Genomic DNA, 18,221 nt, shown 5'->3' on the forward strand with positions numbered 1-18,221 from the left:
GCGGGAAAACAGCGGTCTAGACATGAGAGATGGGAAATAGGAAGAAGGATTGAATTGAACTTGAGCCTACGGCGAACTCAACGTGCGCACTTCACGGTCCTCTAAGCTGACGTGGATGGAAGTCATTGGATCTTAGAGGCCCGGCGTCACCAGTTTACCGGCCCGTCATTCATTCATAAGAAAAGCAGGTACAGTTCCAGTGGCCGTGTCCGTACGCAGTCTCTAAACATGGCGGGTTACCTAAGGGCTCTGACGACCGTATCGAGAAGTGCAGCTGCTGTGCTGTCGGAAAACCCCGCAGTGTTCTCACCGGCCGTCGTCTGCCACCACAGACCGCAACAGAGGAACTGTAAGTCCGCCGTCGACCATATGACTCAAAGACCATTGCAGTGCGCATTTTCACCGAGGTTCACAACATTAATGTGGTCGCCTGGGTGTGAAACATAGTCTACAGTGTGGACAGCGTGTTATGAATGAGTAGGCTACTGAATTAAGTGACAGTGGAAACCGAGGTAATTAGGAAGTCGATGTGGCTGATTGGCGTAAAGCCATCACTGAATCACAAGATCCTGAAAGTAGTAAAGTCAGTGCCATTAACCTAAATCAGTTTTCATTTATACAAATGTATCAAAACTCAAGGCAGAAGAGAAAGTTAAAACTGCTCAGGCCTAATAGAAAACTTTAATGTGTAAGAGGAAACCAAAAAGCAATATCACGCTGAATACGAAATAAAATGTGAATCATTTGTTGTATAAATCTCACAGGTGAGAGCAAGGATGTATTTATACCACTAACAGGCTGTATGTTACAAAAAGTAATCTTATGAAGCCCATATGAGCAGCTGGTGCCAGTCTGTCTTGGCATGCAAGTCCATGTGTTACAGTTACAAAAAGGCCTTGACAGGTAATAACTGCTATCAAAACTGTAATATAATCCCAAGGTCACAATGTCTGGCAGAGTTTCACTGTCTCAGCGTGAATGAGTTTTGCGTAACAAAGTAAAGAAAGGGATATAAAAAGGAAAGCAGGCTGTGCTGTGTGTCACTGTCATCAGTTAGTTGGTGGGTCAGAGAGGTTCCACAGGTGAGCGGAGTACGTTAAAAGGTGGTAATTTTTAGAGATATTCTTCACTTGTAGATGATCCAACAGGGATGTGAGTTTAAAGACTACTAACCAGATTGCAGGGATAGTCACAAACCAGCCAGAATGAACGGAAGTGTGGGCTAATATAAGGCAGTGGATTCAGTCTGAAGCAATGAAAACATGCAAATTGTGAATGACCCTAAAGCTAAATTAAAGTTAAGTAGACAGACGAGAGACAGCATTGACTGTGTTTCTGCCCAACATTTTCAGTGTCATCACCTCCTTGCTGCTGTGAGCAACAGAGTAAAGCTTGAAAGATAATGTAACGTACATTTTTCAGATGCCACAAAGCGCATCAAAGTGGACCAGCCAGTGGTGGAGATGGACGGAGATGAGATGACTCGCATCATATGGGAGTTCATCAAAGAGAAGGTACATGGAGCAGAGTAAAACTCGGCTTACTTCTCAGTGATTTAGGCCTTAAAATCATCAGACTGTGTTTGTGTGTGTGTGTGTGTGTGTGTGTGTGTGTGTGTGTGTGTGTGTGTGTGCGCGCGCGCTTGCTGTGCAGTTGTCTTCATACATATAACACATTAAACATCTTGTACATGTACAGCTCATCCTGCCAAATGTTGATGTTGAGCTGAAGTACTTTGACCTGGGTCTGCCCTACCGTGACCAGACAGACGACCAGGTCACCATTGACTCTGCTCTGGCAACTATGAAATACAACGTTGCTGTCAAGTGTGCCACCATCACCCCTGATGAGGCCAGAGTTGAAGGTAACTTTGATTATTTTGATATTTAATTATATGTTAATTGTGCTTGTGCTAATTTATATTATAGCATATTTCAACCAATAGCAGCATTAGCAATAATATCTATATATCTATCTATCTTGTATTTTAAACTGTTTACTGTTTTTTCTTTTCAGAGTTTAAGCTAAAGAAGATGTGGAAGAGTCCTAACGGAACTATCAGGAACATCTTGGGTGGCACAGTTTTCCGTGAGCCAATCCTTTGTAAAAACATCCCTCGTCTGGTTCCCGGTTGGACACAAGCCATAACAATCGGCCGGCATGCTTTCGGCGATCAGGTAACAAATGTGTGTTTGCCCTTTACAGAGATGCATCCAAACTGACAGAAGATAAATCTTACATACCTGCGGGTTTGATTTTTAATCTCACAGTACAGGGCCACAGACTTTGTTGTTGACCGGCCTGGCAAGTTCAAGATGGTTTTCTCCCCAGCTGATGGAAGCAAACAGAAAGAGTGGGAGGTGTATGACTTTCAAGCAGGAGGCTGTGGGATGGGAATGTACAACACTGATGAGGTAAGAATGAGTTTGTTTATATATTTATTTACATGAATGATATACCAATGTGATATTTATAAATAATAAACATAAATAATCTTAAAAGAGGTGGTATTATGCTCATTTTCAGGTTCAAAATCCTATTTAGGGGTTGTACCAGAACAGGTTTACATGGTTTAATTTTCAAAAATCACCATATTGTTTTTCATTGCTGCAGCTCCTCTTTTCACCCTGTGTTGAAGGCTTCGTTTTAACTATGGAGTGATACATCTTGTCTCTAAATGATCTTTGTTGCACATGCTCAGTTCCTAGTTAAGGACTACTAGCCAATAAGAAGCAGAGAAGGGCGGGTCAATGAGAAGCAAACATGGCTTCGGTTCAGCTGTAGGCTACATGTTGCCGACCAACTTGACAGCTGTGAAATTGCTGTGATGCAATTTCAAATCTCTACCTTATTGTTATATTTTCTTTGCACAGTCGATCAGTGGGTTTGCTCACAGCTGCTTCCAGTATGCCATCCAGAAGAAGTGGCCTCTGTACATGAGCACCAAGAACACCATCCTCAAGGCCTACGATGGGCGCTTCAAAGACATCTTCCAAGACATCTTCGAGAAGTGAGATACTGTGCAGATGAGGAATCAGACTTGGTGCATTGCTCCAGAAATAAACTCTTTAGTAGACTCATTGCAATTAAATTATGTAAAACCAGATGAACAAACAGTGTACTTTTCTCCAATTGTATTGCTCAGTGGTCTGGGCGCTGAATTTAACAGTCACTGTTATGGTGACATAAACATTTCATTATTCTGTGTTTTTTCAGGAAGTACAAGCCAGAGTTTGACAAGCTGAAGATCTGGTATGAGCACCGTCTCATTGATGACATGGTGGCCCAGGTCTTGAAGTCTTCTGGAGGATTTGTTTGGGCGTGCAAGAATTACGATGGAGATGTGCAGTCAGACATTCTGGCTCAGGGTAAGCACACTTTAATTAGATGATGGGTAAACGCCATATTGTCTCATTAGTTACATCTGAACTAAGATCACCTTGACAGGCTTGTCTGTGTTTTTTGTCCAGGTTTTGGTTCTCTAGGTCTCATGACATCAGTACTAGTGTGCCCTGATGGCAAGACTATCGAGGCTGAGGCCGCCCATGGTACCGTCACCAGGCACTACCGTGAACACCAGAGGGTGAGAGCCACCAGCTGACAATGCTGGGAGTGTTTTTACTTTGGGAGCAAAATACAATGTTCTTGTACTTCTACCTCTGCTCAAACTGATTGGATTTTTAGACCTTGAGAGTGAGGAACTATGATGTGCTAAGTGATGGACATTTTGGCGGGACCCAAAATTTAAGACTTTGTGTTGGGTTTGAAGTTAGGTTGTAGTTGAAGTTTAGATGGTGCCAAATACTGCCACTGTCAGACAGCTGTCACTCAAATCAGCCTTTTCAAGATATTTCCAGTTTTGTGAGATTACCCACTTTTGAAGTGTTTAAAGCCAGTGCAAACACATCAAACATGGAAACAAAGCCGGATGCTAATGTATCCATCCACGGTGGCATTACTAGATCTGAAGGGAATGCAAAGCAACTACAATACATGCCCTTTGCTTTATAGGGAAGACCAACCAGTACCAATCCCATTGCTAGCATCTTTGCCTGGACTAGAGGATTGGAGCACAGAGGCAAACTGGACAGAAATCCCGATTTGATAAAGTATGTTATCTGATTATATAGTTTTATTTACTCATGGGATATCTGTTTATGCAGTTTTACATAATAATTTGTCACTCTGCACTGTCGCTCTCCAGGTTCTCCCAGATGTTAGAAAAAGTCTGTGTGGAAACTGTGGAAAATGGTGTGATGACTAAGGATCTCGCAGGCTGCATCCATGGTTTAGCCAAGTGAGTTTACATTTTCAGATACCACACTCATGCTTAGAGTGTGTCACATATGCTTGTGGACTGTTTTTAGGAAACTTATTATGATGTTCTAACATACAGACTGATTTTATTACTTATTGCAAATGTAACCCCTGCACTATGATCTTGCAGCTGCAAGCTGAATGAACATTATGTCAACACATCAGACTTCCTGGATGCTATCAAGACTAACCTGGACAAATCTCTGGGCAAATGAAGAACAATCTGAAGACACACTTAGAGAGACAAAACCTGTCTGTAGATTTTTAGCTTTTGTTTGTATGACCCTTTGTATCTGATTTTGAAGGATCTAAGTTTGCTATTTTATAGTGCCATTTTTATATTTGTATAGCTCACTAACACATTACTGTGGTCGTGGTCCTCTGCCTTTCCTGTTGCCAACGGTCCACTTTTGTATTGCACAATTAAGTGATTGTACTGTAAGAATTGGTATTAACTTACGTTAACTTATAATGTCAAAGAAATCACAATTAATTAGAGGGCATCTTCAGGGAACAAAGGACAATATGCCATGTTTTGTACTGTCAGCATTAATATTAAAAAGAAATAGTGATTGCTTATCTCTCAGTTACAAGCAGTGTATGGGCTTGCTCTCATTTTGTCCTTTACTTCAGTAGCTACACTGTTCGGTGCTGTTATCCTGAACATTGGGGCAGAAAACAGACTTATCAGCACACTCTGGACAGAATGATTATGGGGGTTGTTAGATTAACTTTCAGACTCCTCTGCGCTCTAATGATACTCATCAATTTAATTATTTAGGCAGATGGAGGCGTTATAATTAAAAGTAGCAGTGAAGCATTTTGTTTCAGTTTATCAAAATCTGCAAAGAAGAAGAATGTATTTACTAAATGTTTGAGATGTCAGAATAGTACTCAGCTAGTATTGGTCTGATCAGTGTTGTGGTTGCAACTGAGCCTTCAGGAGGAGCTTTGAGAATGATAAATCAGACAGAATGAGAAGTAGAGGGCGCTGTAGAAGTTACCTCACTGGAGCCAAATGGCAAATCCAGATGTTTAAATCAGAATCACTTATAGTAAATGTCATCCACATGCAATTTCCCTTCACATTTTAATTTCAAGCACATATCCAGCAGTGCATTCATGCAGTGCTCATTTACTAGACGTCATATGCACCCTCTAGTGCATGACAGTGAGTAGTAACACTCTGCTGTGCTGACAACTACAGTATATCACCAGCAGATGTCAACATGGTCAGTTAGCCAGCTTTTAACTTTACACTGCTCTTGTCTGAAATTGATTGTGGCAAAATTGCACCTTTTAGATCATTATTGGTGCTTGTAATTTAAAATAATTAATAGTGGCTTGCTGCAGTAGGATAATTCAGGTTATGTCAGGAAGACTGTCAATCATGGTTACCTGAATTATTTCCGTTTATCTAAATAACCTGGTTTTCATCAAGTTGTTCTGTATCCAACCTAAAACCTACCTAACTAAAGCAAACACATGTCATTAGGAAGTTATGTGAAAAAGATCTCATCCAGCCTGTTGATATAATTGAAGGCAACTGGAGCCATCAGACACAGAAGCACTGACAGAACAAAGGTTAGTTTGATAGCATGATATTCCTTCTGTTCATTCTTAGTCATTTGTTACTCAAAAGTCCTGCCAGAGGTGAACTTTATAACTGAACCACTCTGCAGGGAATATGCTAGTCTGTCTCTCCCAGCCACTAAAAAGTCAAAGAAAATGAACAAGGTGCCTCTACCACAAAATTACCAGAAATTAGCATTTAGATTACCTTTTTTAATTCCCTCCTGGAAGAACATTCCCATGCAACTATTAAGTGCTGAAGAACCTTCTACTTAATATGATCTGCAGCCATAAAAGAGTCATATCTCTGAGCATATTGATCAATCACTTCCTGGGAAATGATTTCCTATGGAAGTATAATGCGTGCACAATGCAAAGCATCCGTGAAATAGAGTAGGACCAATCTTTGAGTGCACATTTTGCAGTGGGACAGTCCATACTGGAGCTGACTGAGGCTTCAGAAAGACCACGGACATAACTCAAAAGTAACAATTCAATTCCCACAACGGGCAATGTGTCCTTAAGCAAGACACTAACCCCCTACCAGCTGACTGCTAGAAGCACATTTTAAAAACATGCGTAAGAGATGCCATTACCAATGAACAATAAAGGAAGTTACCCCCTTGACAGTTAGTAAATAAGTCAGACATGCAGTTTGCCTTTTTTTACTGCTCTGTCTGCAGATTTCTCTGATACATCTTTTTTCACATTTAACAAAATACTCTTTTGTCTTTCAGAAATGTCCCAATTTTCTTCCTCACATGTGAACGTCCTGAAACCCTGAATGACAATTACACTGAGCCATGATTCATTGCAAGTTTGGGTTGGTCTTCAGCCATGCTAGCAGCTCTGTGACACTGTGCTTAGGCAGTGCTTTGCTAACATATTCACAATGACAACGCTAACATGCTGATGTTTAGCAGTATGTTTACCATTTTCACAATCTTAGTTTAGCATGTTAGCATGCTAACATTTGCTAATTAGCACAAAGAACAGCTGGGCAGATGGGAATGTCATTAGTTTTGTAAGTTAGAGTTATGTTCACATCCATAATCAGTATCACATCAGTAGTACCACCACAGTAGAAACAAAGCAAACTTTAATTTTATTTGCGATGTGTCAACCAACTACAGCTCTCAAATACCCACAGGGTGGAAATGAGGGATTACATTTATATATATGATTATAATGTCAGTCATTTTGCCATAGGCTACAGTGTATATTCCTCAATTTCATCCTGTGTATTTTGACCTGAGGAAGACACGTAGTTGGTTGAACAGCCCTAATAAAATGAAAAGGAGCTATGGTTCCAGTCCGCAGGTACATATCACTAGTTCCGTCAGTAGTTTTTTAGTCATAAACCAAAGTACTGAAAAATGTTTTATTTATTTCTGATGATGGCCACCCCTAGAGCTTTAGTGCTAGCATGGCTAAATCAAAACCAATAGTCCACAGCCATGCTAACAGGTATATGTGAGACTGTATTTAGACACAGTGGTGCTTTGAGCTAAATGCTAATGTCAGCATGCTAACAATGAGGTATGTTTATCATGGTCACCATCTTAGTTTAGCATCTTAGCATGCTAACATTTGCTAATTAGCACTGAACACAAAGTACAGCTGAGGCAGAATTCTGACCAGAAGATGGCGCTATCTGAAAAGTTAATTAATCAACATATTTATTACAATTCCTACTGAGGGGACATAAATGTGTGTACCAAATTTAAGAGATATTTCAGTCTCAACCAAAGTCTGACAGACTGACATTGCTATCCATACAGCCACTAGCATGGCTAAAAATACAACATGCTGAGAATTACCCCCCAAACAAAACAACAACAAAGGGACAGATTAAAGCATCAGTCTCATTTAAACTAGATAACCTTTATTAAATAATCCATGGTCAATTTCCATGAGGTCTCAGTTTGATACTCCTCATTTCAAAAATGAACAAGTAGACCATTCCTCTGGTTTAGTGTGCATATCAAGGCTGACCTGCATGGCAGGACAGGGGGAACTGACGGTCTTCCCCAAAACAGAATTATGAATAGCAGGACTAGCATCAGTCCACTTTCAATTCAACCAATCAAAATTTAACCAGGACTACCAAATAATAATATTTCCTTCTTTTAAATCTACAGATTGGATTTATATCCATTTTCAGTGTCTTTTTCCCATTGAGAGGGAGGAATATCTTTCTGAAGTAACTGAATTGAAAGTGAAGTGAAAAGAGCCCTGGATTTAAGAGTGCTGAAACTACAAACAACAAAAAACCCAAACTGCTGATTCTCCATACAAATTGCTCATTCTTCAATTCACATTTGAACTGACAACTGTGAAATATCCATATCAAGGAAACTGCAGTTTACAAAATACCTACTGAGAAAGCATATCTGTTTGTGTTTCATAATATTGCCGTTATGGGGGTTTGGAAGATTGTACAATCTTACTTCCCCCAGCTCTTCTCCTTGAGGCAAATGAGTTACAGAAGACAGCCTTCACAGAAAAATGACAGGTCTCAATGAAAAAGTGCTTTGTATTGTTCACTCAGTAATTCAAAAACTGGAGCAGATTATTCACTACACGGGATAGATTATTAATGTAAAGCTAAACCATGTGAAACGAAAACGGTAAGTAAGCACACTGCATGTTGAAGAATCATTTGTACAGTGAGAGGGCTTTACATGTCGGTGTCATTGTTTTCAGTTGTCAGCCGACATGGGACAGTAGCCACTTTGGTAGGAAGTGACCTGCCAAGAAAAAGGCTATAAAGTCCTGTGCAAAGCACACAAGCATTGAAAGACCGTCCTGTTTAAACGGAGGGCTGGGTAGAAACAGGTTACTACAATTAGGAGCTTTTTAGTAAGAGCATTCAAACCTATGAATATGTTGTGACTATGTATCAAAAGTTCGATATACAGTGAGTAAATAGCTGACAAGGCGGAAGCTTAGCTGCGAATGTCTCTAGCTGGCACTTTCAGTCAAAAACTATAAGGGCATACATTGGTTGTGAATGTGACAAAAATGGCAAAATGGTAAACAAATTTTTATCACATCAAATGTAACTGATGGCTCTGCAAATGCAACTTTTTTCTTCTTTTTTTTCTTCAAATAACTGATACATACACACAACATACAGATTTGACTGTCCGCCAGTGAGAGTCTTTGAGTCTGTAAGCGCAGTAATCCCCCCCAAAAAAGGAGCTCCAGCCCGCGTCAACAGTTTCGGCGTCTCTGCTATCAGCAACAGAGCTGAAACGTCTCCTTTGAAGTGCGTCTCCTTCCTGGCCTCCCATCAGAGTTTGTCAGTTCTGGCTCTTCTGCAAGGAGGCCAAAACTAAATGAAAACCCCTTTCCCAGTGTCTCCCAAAGCCTTGTCAACAACTTTGTAATTTCCTTCTGCCTTCCAAAAAAACAAAACAAAAGCAAAACATGTCTTCTGGCCCATCACCACTCAAGGTGTAGTGTAGCTGCTTGTATCCTTCCCAAAATTGTAATACTCCTCCATGTCCTCCATGTTTGCTGTAGTGAGTTTAGTGAGGTTTTGGGAGCCTCCATTGTCCATATTGTCTGGTGATGTAAAGCCGAAGTTCTGTCCTTCATACTCCCCCTGGCTTTCTATTTCTGGAAGAACTTCTGGAAAATACAAAAAAAAAAGCTGTAAAAAAAAAAAAGATATAAAAGTACCAAAGCTACCATATTCCTTTCACTAATAAGTGTCACCATGCTGAAGAAATTGTAGACATATTATATCAATAAATGAAACATAAATGAACTGAACAACAGAAAAGCAAAAACAAGCAAGAGAAAATATATATATACAGTATCTCCCAAAAGTGAATACACCCCACCCATTTGACTATATCTTTTCATGTGACAACACTGAAGAAATGACACTTTGCTACAATATAAAGTAGCGCATGTACAGCTTGTATAATAGTGTAAATTTGCAGTCCCCTCAAAATAACACATCACACAGCCATTAATGTCTAAACCGCTTGAAATAAAAGTGAGTACACCCCTAGTGAAAATGTCCAAATTGGCCACAATTAGCCATTTTTCCTCCCCGGTGTCATGTGACACGTTAGAGTTACAAGGTCTCAGGTGTGAATGGGGAGCAGGTGTGTTAAATTTGGTGTTGAATTTGTTGGACCAGGGTCCAGGTCAGTACTAGGTTTATGATCAGAGGGTCACTGGTGTGGAATGAATAATAGAAATGATGTGTGCAGCGGGTCTCACCTTGTCCTTCTGGTGAGACGTCCATTCCGTGTTTGACCTTCATGTGCCTGCTGAGGTTTCCCTTCAGGTTGAACTTACTGGTGCAGTAAGGACACTTGAAGGGCTTACTGCCAGCATGGAGATGCATGTGGCCCAGCAAGTTGTACATTCTGTTGAAAGACTTGCCACATACCTGGAAAAAAAGGAACCAAAAATATTGACACTGATGAACAAGGACATAAATAAATGTAAATATATACGTCACAGTAGCTACTTGTAGATGGGAAGTAACTATCATCCTGCCTGATGTCAGGTGCCTCAAACCGCTGGGAGTTTATCCCACTCTAATAATATGAATTTAATTGTAGCAAAACTGCACTGGTATCGAACCGTATGAATTGCTTCCTAGCAGCATATTTTCTAATTTCTCCACTTTACATAATCCTGTTAAATTAAATTGAACTAATTTTAAAATGTGTCATCACATCTCATTTCACACCGAAATTGATTAGAAAAGCTTACATTTGCTACTAACCCAGAATATAATCTCTTTTCCTTTTTTATTCATCAAGTTCAAATATTCACCTTGCATTTAAATGGCTTCACAGGTAGGTGGACGATCATGTGGGTCTTGAGGGTCTGTTTCTGGATGAAGCTCTTGAAGCATACGTGACACTGGAAGGGCCTGACGCTGTTGTGGATGAGCATATGCCTCTTCAGGTTGGCTGACAGGGTAAACTCCCGGGAACACACGTCACACTTGTGGCCTTTCATCCCCTGCAGAGTCCAAACAGAAGGAAAGGGTTAAACACTCAAATATAGCAATGACTAGATTTATTGCTTAAATCACAGCTTTTCAAACTGTGAGTTGGAGGGGCACAAGAGTTGGGAAGAGACTGAGGAAAATACAGTGTGAGGTGAAAGACACACGTACATGCTGGTGTTTTTAAAACGGGAAGTTAGTATTGTAGTTTGGCTGCTGATATGGCCTGACTTGTCAACACAGTCAGCAGTTGGAGGAGCAGCAGTGGCACACAGCTCATGGAGGCAATTAAGACACTAAAACCCTTAGCACCCGATTGCCGCAGTAAGTACAAAAAACTGCACTCTTCTCAGATTTATAACGCACTCAAATTTGAACATACAGACATTATACACATATTTTTTCAATTTGGTGTGACTTATACTTTCCTGGAATATAACAAAGTATCAAACTTTGTTGTGGTACTGTAACAATATACAATTCCATCCACAAATCAACAGGGAATGTATAACTTTCCTGTAAAACATGCAGGCCATGATGCCAAGATGTACTCTAATGAACAGAACATTTTTCAGTTGTTATCATGTCGTGCAAATACTATGTAAAGCCAATGTGCTATGACGGCAAAGCAACCATTTGTCTGGGGTGTCGGTGGCAATTTTGTAGAATATTTTAACCTTATGACATTCACATTCTGCCTGGGAGATGCTGCTCATTTGTTTTACTATATCAAAATCTAAGGCAACCAAGGTAGGTGTATCAAAATGATTGCTATAGTACAGCAAAAAAAAAAGAAAAAGCCCTTTCTATCCCTCCTTCTTCTGTTCCCATAACATTCTCAACCACATGCGACAGGATATGTATAAACATTAAGAAGCAGGTCACAAGAGCAGACAATTCACAGCATCTAAGGCCTTGGGGCTTGTCTAAATGAATGTGCTGTAGCCCTATACACTCCACTCTGCAGTCAATATCAGCAGACAAAAAAAGTGGGTCTGAATAAATGGATTCTGGGTTATTGAGAAGAACAAATATGTATCACAGGTCACCAGTGTGCCGACAGACAGTGTTTGTATAAGCAGACAAATCTGGCAGACTGTCAGTCCACCCGCTGCCTACACAACAATCGGTATGTGTTGCTGTTGTCCACCAGGGGGAGCAGTGAGCAGACAGCAGGCTCAAATACAAGCCACAAAAGAGAACATTTTCTCTACTGAGAATACAGACAGCTCTCTCATTTCGATGAGTGTGGCTTAGGATTTTTGCTGCCCTGAAAGTAATCAAATTTAGGTAAATCCTTGGGAATTCAGCATTTTCATTTGACGCTGTGTGTGATTTCTATTAGAAACTAGCGGAAATGATCTGATCCATCTATACGTCCGTCGCTCTATCTATCTGTATTAAGAAAATGATGGCAGTTTCTAAAAATTGCCTCATTCAAAGGTGAATTGAAGAGTGCAGTTTCAGAGAAATTTTAAGATGTCATTTGCTGCGCATTTCAGAATGACAAGTAATAATCAAGGCTTCAAATTGAGTCCTCTGGTTACATTAAATGAATTGTGGTCCTCATCTCTCTCTTCCTCACCTGTGTGTGTGAGTAATTGTGTGCATGCGGGTAGAACAGACAGGGGGCACTGAGCAATTACAGACATTTCATTCAGACGAGGACTATAATGAGGAGTACATGACGACACTCAGTTTTGTAGATGTACAGAATCAAATCTTTGTGAAAATGCAGCACTGAACAGACATATCTATTCTACTTCTCATTGCCATTTCTCTAAAAGCAGATGAAACATCACAGCACACTTGAACAGTTTTTTTAACTTTACAGCTTACAGGAGAATTATTTGGCCGGATTTGTTAACATGAGCAAACTTTTTTGAAAAGCTAGAAACTCAATTCTCTCATCCTGGAGCTTAATCTATTGAATAGTGAATGAGTGATCAACTGGATTTAAGGTGTCTGCATGCAAAAAATAGGCACATCCCGACCCAGACTTGTTAGCACTACAATGATAAGTGGATGAAAATAATCCTGTAGCAAAGACCGTCCTTGGTATGTTGTTGATGAAGTTGCTTCCTATTATTTAATTTGACTTTATTAACATTTAGATTCAGGTTAGCCTAGTTTAGTCTAGTCTATGTTAGAACAGGACATTTAGCTGTTTGTACTTGCTTCTATTCTGACTTCAGAAATTCCAAGCAAGCCTTAGTCACACCAAAAATCTGACATAAAAACACAAAAGGACGCAGTACAGAAGATGGCTGCCTGCCAGGGTAAGTGCTCTTACCTGTCTACTTCACCCAGGTCTCAGTGGGTAAAGGACAGAAAGGCCTTTGGACAACAGAGGGGTGGTATCCTCCCTTTGGTGATCCGATTGTGCCTCTTTTTGTGTGTGTGTGTTTGCTTTCGTTCTCCACTATCATTTTATTTTAGATCACAAAAGGAAAACCCTTAACAGTCTAATGAGCTATACAGGTAATATTTACAGCGTGTCTGTAACTAGAGCAGTCAGGAAGTCTGGGTGGGAGCTGAAGTGTCCGGCGGCGGTGTCAGTACCTTATGAGTGAGTGAGTGCTGACGGAGGTGGTGGAGCTGCACAAACTCCAGGCCGCACTGGGAGCAGGTGTAAGGCCTCGGACTCTGGTGCTTCAAGAGATGGTTCTGGAGCTGGCTACGGTAGGCAAACGACTTGTTGCACTCTGTGCACTGGAAGGTGTGGGGGCCCTGGTGGCTGGTCTGGTGGCGTTTGAGGTGGGCGTAGGTGGGGAACTCCATGCCGCACTGCGAGCAGACGTGGCAACGTCCGCGCTCATGCTTCACCTCGTGCGCCCGCAGCTCGCTGGGATAGGCGAAGCCGCGGCGGCAGAAGCGGCAGCTGTAGGGCTTGACGTCAGTGTGTTGGAGCATGTGCCGCTTCAGGTGGCTGGTCTGGGTGAAGCCCTTCTTGCAGACCGTGCACTTGTGGGGCCGCGTACCTTGGTGGGTCAGCAGGTGGGTTTGAAGATGACTGGGCTGCTTGAAGAGCTTCCCACAATGTGGACAGGCGTGTGGTTTGATGCCATTGTGGCCTAGGATGTGCGTGACCAGGTTGTACTTGGAGGTGTATGATTTATCACACATGCGGCACTTCCAGCGCTTCAGACCATCTCCCACGTCTACGCAGTAAGATTCATCAATCTGGATGTTGATATCTAGCCGGTCCACTCTGCGGCCGCCGTGCCGCCGTGGAGGCTGGGGGTGCGGAGGCTGCTGGTGCTGCCCTCCTCCACTCCCATCTGTCCACATCATGCTCTGGCTGCCGTCTTCATACTCACCCCCCCCAATGCCCATTTCCGCCGAATCATAGCTGCCCACTTCACTGGTCTGGAAGTAGCTGCTGATGGCTTCCTCCTGTTGTGTAGGCTTCATCATGTTGTTCCCCTGATGTTCTACCTCTTCATGATCCTCTCTGCCACCTCGACCGTGGCCCCCCATAGGGCGCTGGCCCTGCAGTCCTCTGTGGCCCTGCTCCCCTCCTCTGTGGCCCACCTGGGGGGGAGGAGGGTGAACATGTGTGTTGGCTTGCTGCTGGTTGGATGCTTCCCGCTCACATTCTGAACAGTTCTTGTTGGTGCCTCTGAGGGTGGCTGGATCCACTTGTACTAAACCACCTCTGGGAGCCATATTGTTAAGCATGTGGACACAGGAGGACATCCCAGAGTTCACCACTTCCCCTTTCACATGGGATGAGGAGACGTCACCGCCTTGAAGGCTGTGACGCTCGGGGCCAACCATTTTCCCGTCAGGATGTTGAGGGGGCCCCTGCTGCCACCTCCTCTGACTGCAGCTGGGTTGCATCTGACCTTCTTCGCCCAAATTGTCTCCAAGGTAATCTCCGTTGGCTCCGATAAGCTGGTCTGCGTACTCGTAGTCGACTCCGTCTACTGGTGGCGCGGGGGACTCTTTGGGTTCGCCGGTGTAGAAGCCGTTAGGTGCAATGGTAGCTCCGAACACTTCATTCTGGGAGATGAGACCTAGCACGGCGGCCTGGGCCAAGGACAGCACGACAACTGGATCTGTCTGTGTGCCTATGTCCACCAGCCTGGCCATTACCTTGGGCTCACATCTACCCAGGCGCCGGCTCGCCTCCTCCTGGAACAGAAAGACACACACATGCACGAAGAGGCAAGATGTCAGCACTGCACGGAAGCAATTAACAAATATATATCTGACAAAATAGAGTTTACATTCTGCTGCATGGTACTGTGGGGAAAACAAATGAAACTATGGATTTCTTCTCTGTCACCATCTTAAATATAGGTAAAGGTCTGTTTTGTTGTTTCAGCGAATTTCTCAAATCCAAACAAAACAAAACTAGCTAGGAGAAGCTAAGAAAACAATCGAGAACACAACACAGCTTGGTCTTGACAACATTTGTCAATACAGGATACTTAGCCTACAACCAAATACATCTCATCTAAACTGTTACACAGGCAGAAAAGTAATGACATGAGTAATATAATGCATGCAATATAATGCAACAGCATACTGTCCTCCAACGAGAATATGTCCTTCATCAAAAGTGACCCAATAACGACAAAAAGGTGTAAAGACTCATCATCCTATCACAGTGTCTCGTTGAGCCAGTTGTTGAGATAGACAGAAGGAGGAAGAGACAAAGAGAAACAGAGATTTTTATTGCATCACTACAAAGACTACACAACAAAACATAGAATATTTCCTCCTACTGAGACTAACCTCATCCCAATTCAATGGTTCTGGTATAAGAAGTAAACCTGAATCAAGACTGCCCAAACGCAAACCTTTAGCTCTAGTGACTGAGACACAGGAACTATGAAAGACACCATCCTAATCCAGCGTGCTAACCATGTATGGCTTGTGTCCGTGTATGTGTGTTGTGGGGGATTAGATGGCCTACTGAACTATACACAAACACACACATTCAAGTGCAAGAAGGAAAAAATATTGAGAATAAACTGAGCAAGATTAAAGAAATTAAAAAAAAAAGAATGGAAAAGCAGGAGAGGAGACAAAAACAGAGGAGAGCAGAGTGAGAACAGAGGGGGGGAAGAGGAAAAAGCAGAGACAGAGAGAGGGTGGGAGGGAGAAAAGCAGGAGAGAGAGAGAGAGCTTTGAGCAGGCAAGAGTCTTGTGGAGGGGAGGGGTAGAGGAAAAAAGAAAAAAGAGAAAATGAAAGGTAGAGAAGAGATAAGGAGAAGAGGGGGCAGGAGGAAAGCAGAGAGAGAGAGAGAGAGAGAGAGAGAGAGAGAGAGAGAGAGAGAGAGAGAGAGAGAGAGAGAGAGAGAGAGAGAGAGAGAGAGATACACTGGAGAGGGAGGGGGGAGAGCTGAGTGAAAGAGTGAGAGGGTGAGTGTGAGACAGCAGTCAGAAGAGAGCAAGAGGAAGACAGAGAAAGAAAGATTTGTAGACAGGGAGGGAGGGAGAGGCAATGAGCAACCAGGAGACAGAAGGAGAAAGAAAATGACAAAATGAAAGCCAGACAGAATGAAAGATAAAAATTGTGAAGTGAAAGAGGCAAGCGAGAGAAAAAAGAGGAACGGAGAAGAGTTGGGAAAAGCTCAAAAGAGGGCGAGTAGAGAAGGCCATGATGCCAGAGACAATTCTTAATTTGTGAGAAATAAGAAATCCGCAAATGGCAACTTTAAAAACAAAGAACATCTACAAAGAATCAAAGCATCTCCGAGGGCCATTTTCTACCTGTCTTTCAGCTGGGACGTGATCAACCCATGTTGCCCACCCCCCGCTCAGCAAACTACCACTTAATATGCTACGAGTGAGAGCCAATAAACTCACCACGCTCCTCCTGCTGTGAGGTTTCAGGTGCTTTAAGGATCTCATTCTTCAGTGCAAGTGTTGAAGTGAGAATGGACTCTGTTCGCCTCCTATTTATACGTGAGGGATGAGGGGAGGCGGGGCTAACATTGCCCGCCTCCACCCCTCTTCTTCTTCTTCAGCACAGTTTCGGTAGTGACTCTGGTCACACGAGCACAAACACAGGCCAGACACAAAAAACAAACAAACAAATACTTCCTCTGGAAAAGGAGCATGTGGCCAGTAGCGTTTTAAAAACAAACAAACAAACAAAAAAAGCTTGTGTCACTGATGCACACGGCTCCTTGATAGTTTGGTGATAAATCGGCTAAGTCACCTCAAAGTCACAAGACACACACACACACATACACCCCAGCAAGAAAAACAAAATCAACATCACATCAGTCTGAAATTATGGATCCACCAGGCTGCCTCCCACCTCACTCCTCACTCGCCCTCCTTTCTTCCATCTCCGTCTGTCATTCTTTGTCTTTGTTTCTGCCTATCCCTGTCTGTCTCCCTTCCTTTATCTGTTTATTCCTCTAGCTCCATCTATTGCTGAGTCTTTTCCTGTGTATCCTCTATGTATCTCTCTCTCTCTCTCTCTCTGCCTTAGTATTTCACTCTCTCATTTATCAAGTAAGGTTTATGAGTACAGAAAAGTGTTGGAAGATTGTTTCGTGCACAGACTTGGATGCAAGTATGTGATAGGAGAGGGGAGAAGAGAGAGAGAGAGACAGACAGAGGGAGAGAAAGAGATAGAAGGTGACTGACAAGGAGATGAGCGAATGGAAGAGAGAGAGAGAGGGAGAGAAGATGGAGAAAGAGAGGAGGAGGAGGAGGAGGAGGGAGTGAAAGGAAAGAATACTGAAGGAAAAGAGAGGGGAGGGGTGGAGGGGAGAGACAGAAAGAGAGAGGGAGAGAAAGAGAAGGAGGGGGATGGGAAGAGTGGAGCAGAATGCGGTAAAAGAATAAGAAGAAATGGAAGATGGATGTAGGGAAGAAACAGATCAAATGAGAGTTACAGGAGAGATTAAAATGTGTTGTTCTGCTCTTAATGATGCATCAAACAGGCCAGTGTCTCCCTCTCTCCTTGCCTCAATCACACACACACACAAATTGGGCCTCTGACTGACACCTCGGGAAATGTCGAGGTTCGATTGTGAAGAACTTTCATCCCTTTTTCGCATCGTCTCGCGAACCAGCGCACCGCCAGCAAAGATTGGGGATGCGTGGAAAGAGGAGACAGCCGCGGAGATGTTGCCAACCGGTAGCCTGAGAGTCCACAAAGGTCATGCATATCCTGCCAATGATGAAACTGAGAGGAAACAGAAATTGTAGATTACCATGCTGCAAATTACGGAGGGAAATTAAGAAAATGGGATTCAAATGACTGACTGACGCTTCCTCCTAGCCCTAAGAAATAAACAAGGATACAGCAACATTCAAATTTCTTGTATGCACTCTGCAACAAACACTTCAGCTGGTGTCAATATATGCGAGGACAAACCAA

At 42.6% G+C, this 18,221-nt stretch overlaps 2 protein-coding genes across 2 annotated transcripts; one reads left to right on the forward strand and one right to left on the reverse strand.

Annotated features, from left to right (window-relative positions):
* The first annotated feature begins 42 nt into the window (after nt 1–42).
* LOC119890530 (isocitrate dehydrogenase [NADP], mitochondrial-like) lies at nt 43–4,913 on the forward strand. Its single transcript, XM_038701842.1, has 11 exons — nt 43–349; nt 1,423–1,514; nt 1,699–1,864; nt 2,017–2,177; nt 2,271–2,414; nt 2,874–3,010; nt 3,217–3,368; nt 3,471–3,583; nt 4,012–4,109; nt 4,205–4,297; nt 4,448–4,913. The coding sequence occupies exons 1-11, from the start codon at nt 229–231 to the stop codon at nt 4,530–4,532; spliced, it is 1,362 nt and encodes a 453-aa protein (XP_038557770.1). The 5' UTR covers nt 43–228; the 3' UTR covers nt 4,533–4,913.
* A 2,839-nt stretch (nt 4,914–7,752) lies between these two features.
* On the reverse strand, nt 7,753–17,477 carry znf710b (zinc finger protein 710b). Its single transcript, XM_038701841.1, has 5 exons — nt 16,691–17,477; nt 13,433–15,007; nt 10,693–10,884; nt 10,129–10,300; nt 7,753–9,525 (listed from the first exon to the last, which is right to left on the reverse strand). Exons 1-5 carry the CDS (start codon nt 16,733–16,735, stop codon nt 9,344–9,346), a joined length of 2,166 nt encoding a protein of 721 aa, XP_038557769.1. The 5' UTR covers nt 16,736–17,477; the 3' UTR covers nt 7,753–9,343.
* Between the last annotated feature and the right edge of the window lie 744 nt (nt 17,478–18,221).

The sequence above is a fragment of the Micropterus salmoides genome, unplaced genomic scaffold (genome assembly GCF_014851395.1).
Source record: "Micropterus salmoides isolate LMB-PRFRI ecotype aquatic unplaced genomic scaffold, ASM1485139v1 Ms_hic_scaffold_6, whole genome shotgun sequence".
NCBI classification, from domain to species: domain Eukaryota; kingdom Metazoa; phylum Chordata; class Actinopteri; order Centrarchiformes; family Centrarchidae; genus Micropterus; species Micropterus salmoides.

Bases quoted from the DNA above. Each gene is read 5' to 3' on its own strand.
- znf710b (XM_038701841.1), bottom strand. From the start codon at position 16,735: ATGAGATCCTTAAAGCACCTGAAACCTCACAGCAGGAGGAGCGTG. The intron at 10,301-10,692 runs GTGAATATTTGA...CTTTTTTTCCAG, and splicing joins TGAAGCCATTTAAATGCAAG to GTATGTGGCAAGTCTTTCAA. The intron at 9,526-10,128 runs GTGAGACCCGCT...TGTATTTTCCAG, and splicing joins CGTCTCACCAGAAGGACAAG to AAGTTCTTCCAGAAATAGAA.
- LOC119890530 (XM_038701842.1), top strand. From the start codon at position 229: ATGGCGGGTTACCTAAGGGCTCTGACGACCGTATCGAGAAGTGCAGCT. The intron at 3,011-3,216 runs GTGAGATACTGT...GTGTTTTTTCAG, and splicing joins TTCCAAGACATCTTCGAGAA to GAAGTACAAGCCAGAGTTTG. The intron at 4,298-4,447 runs GTGAGTTTACAT...ATGATCTTGCAG, and splicing joins TGCATCCATGGTTTAGCCAA to CTGCAAGCTGAATGAACATT.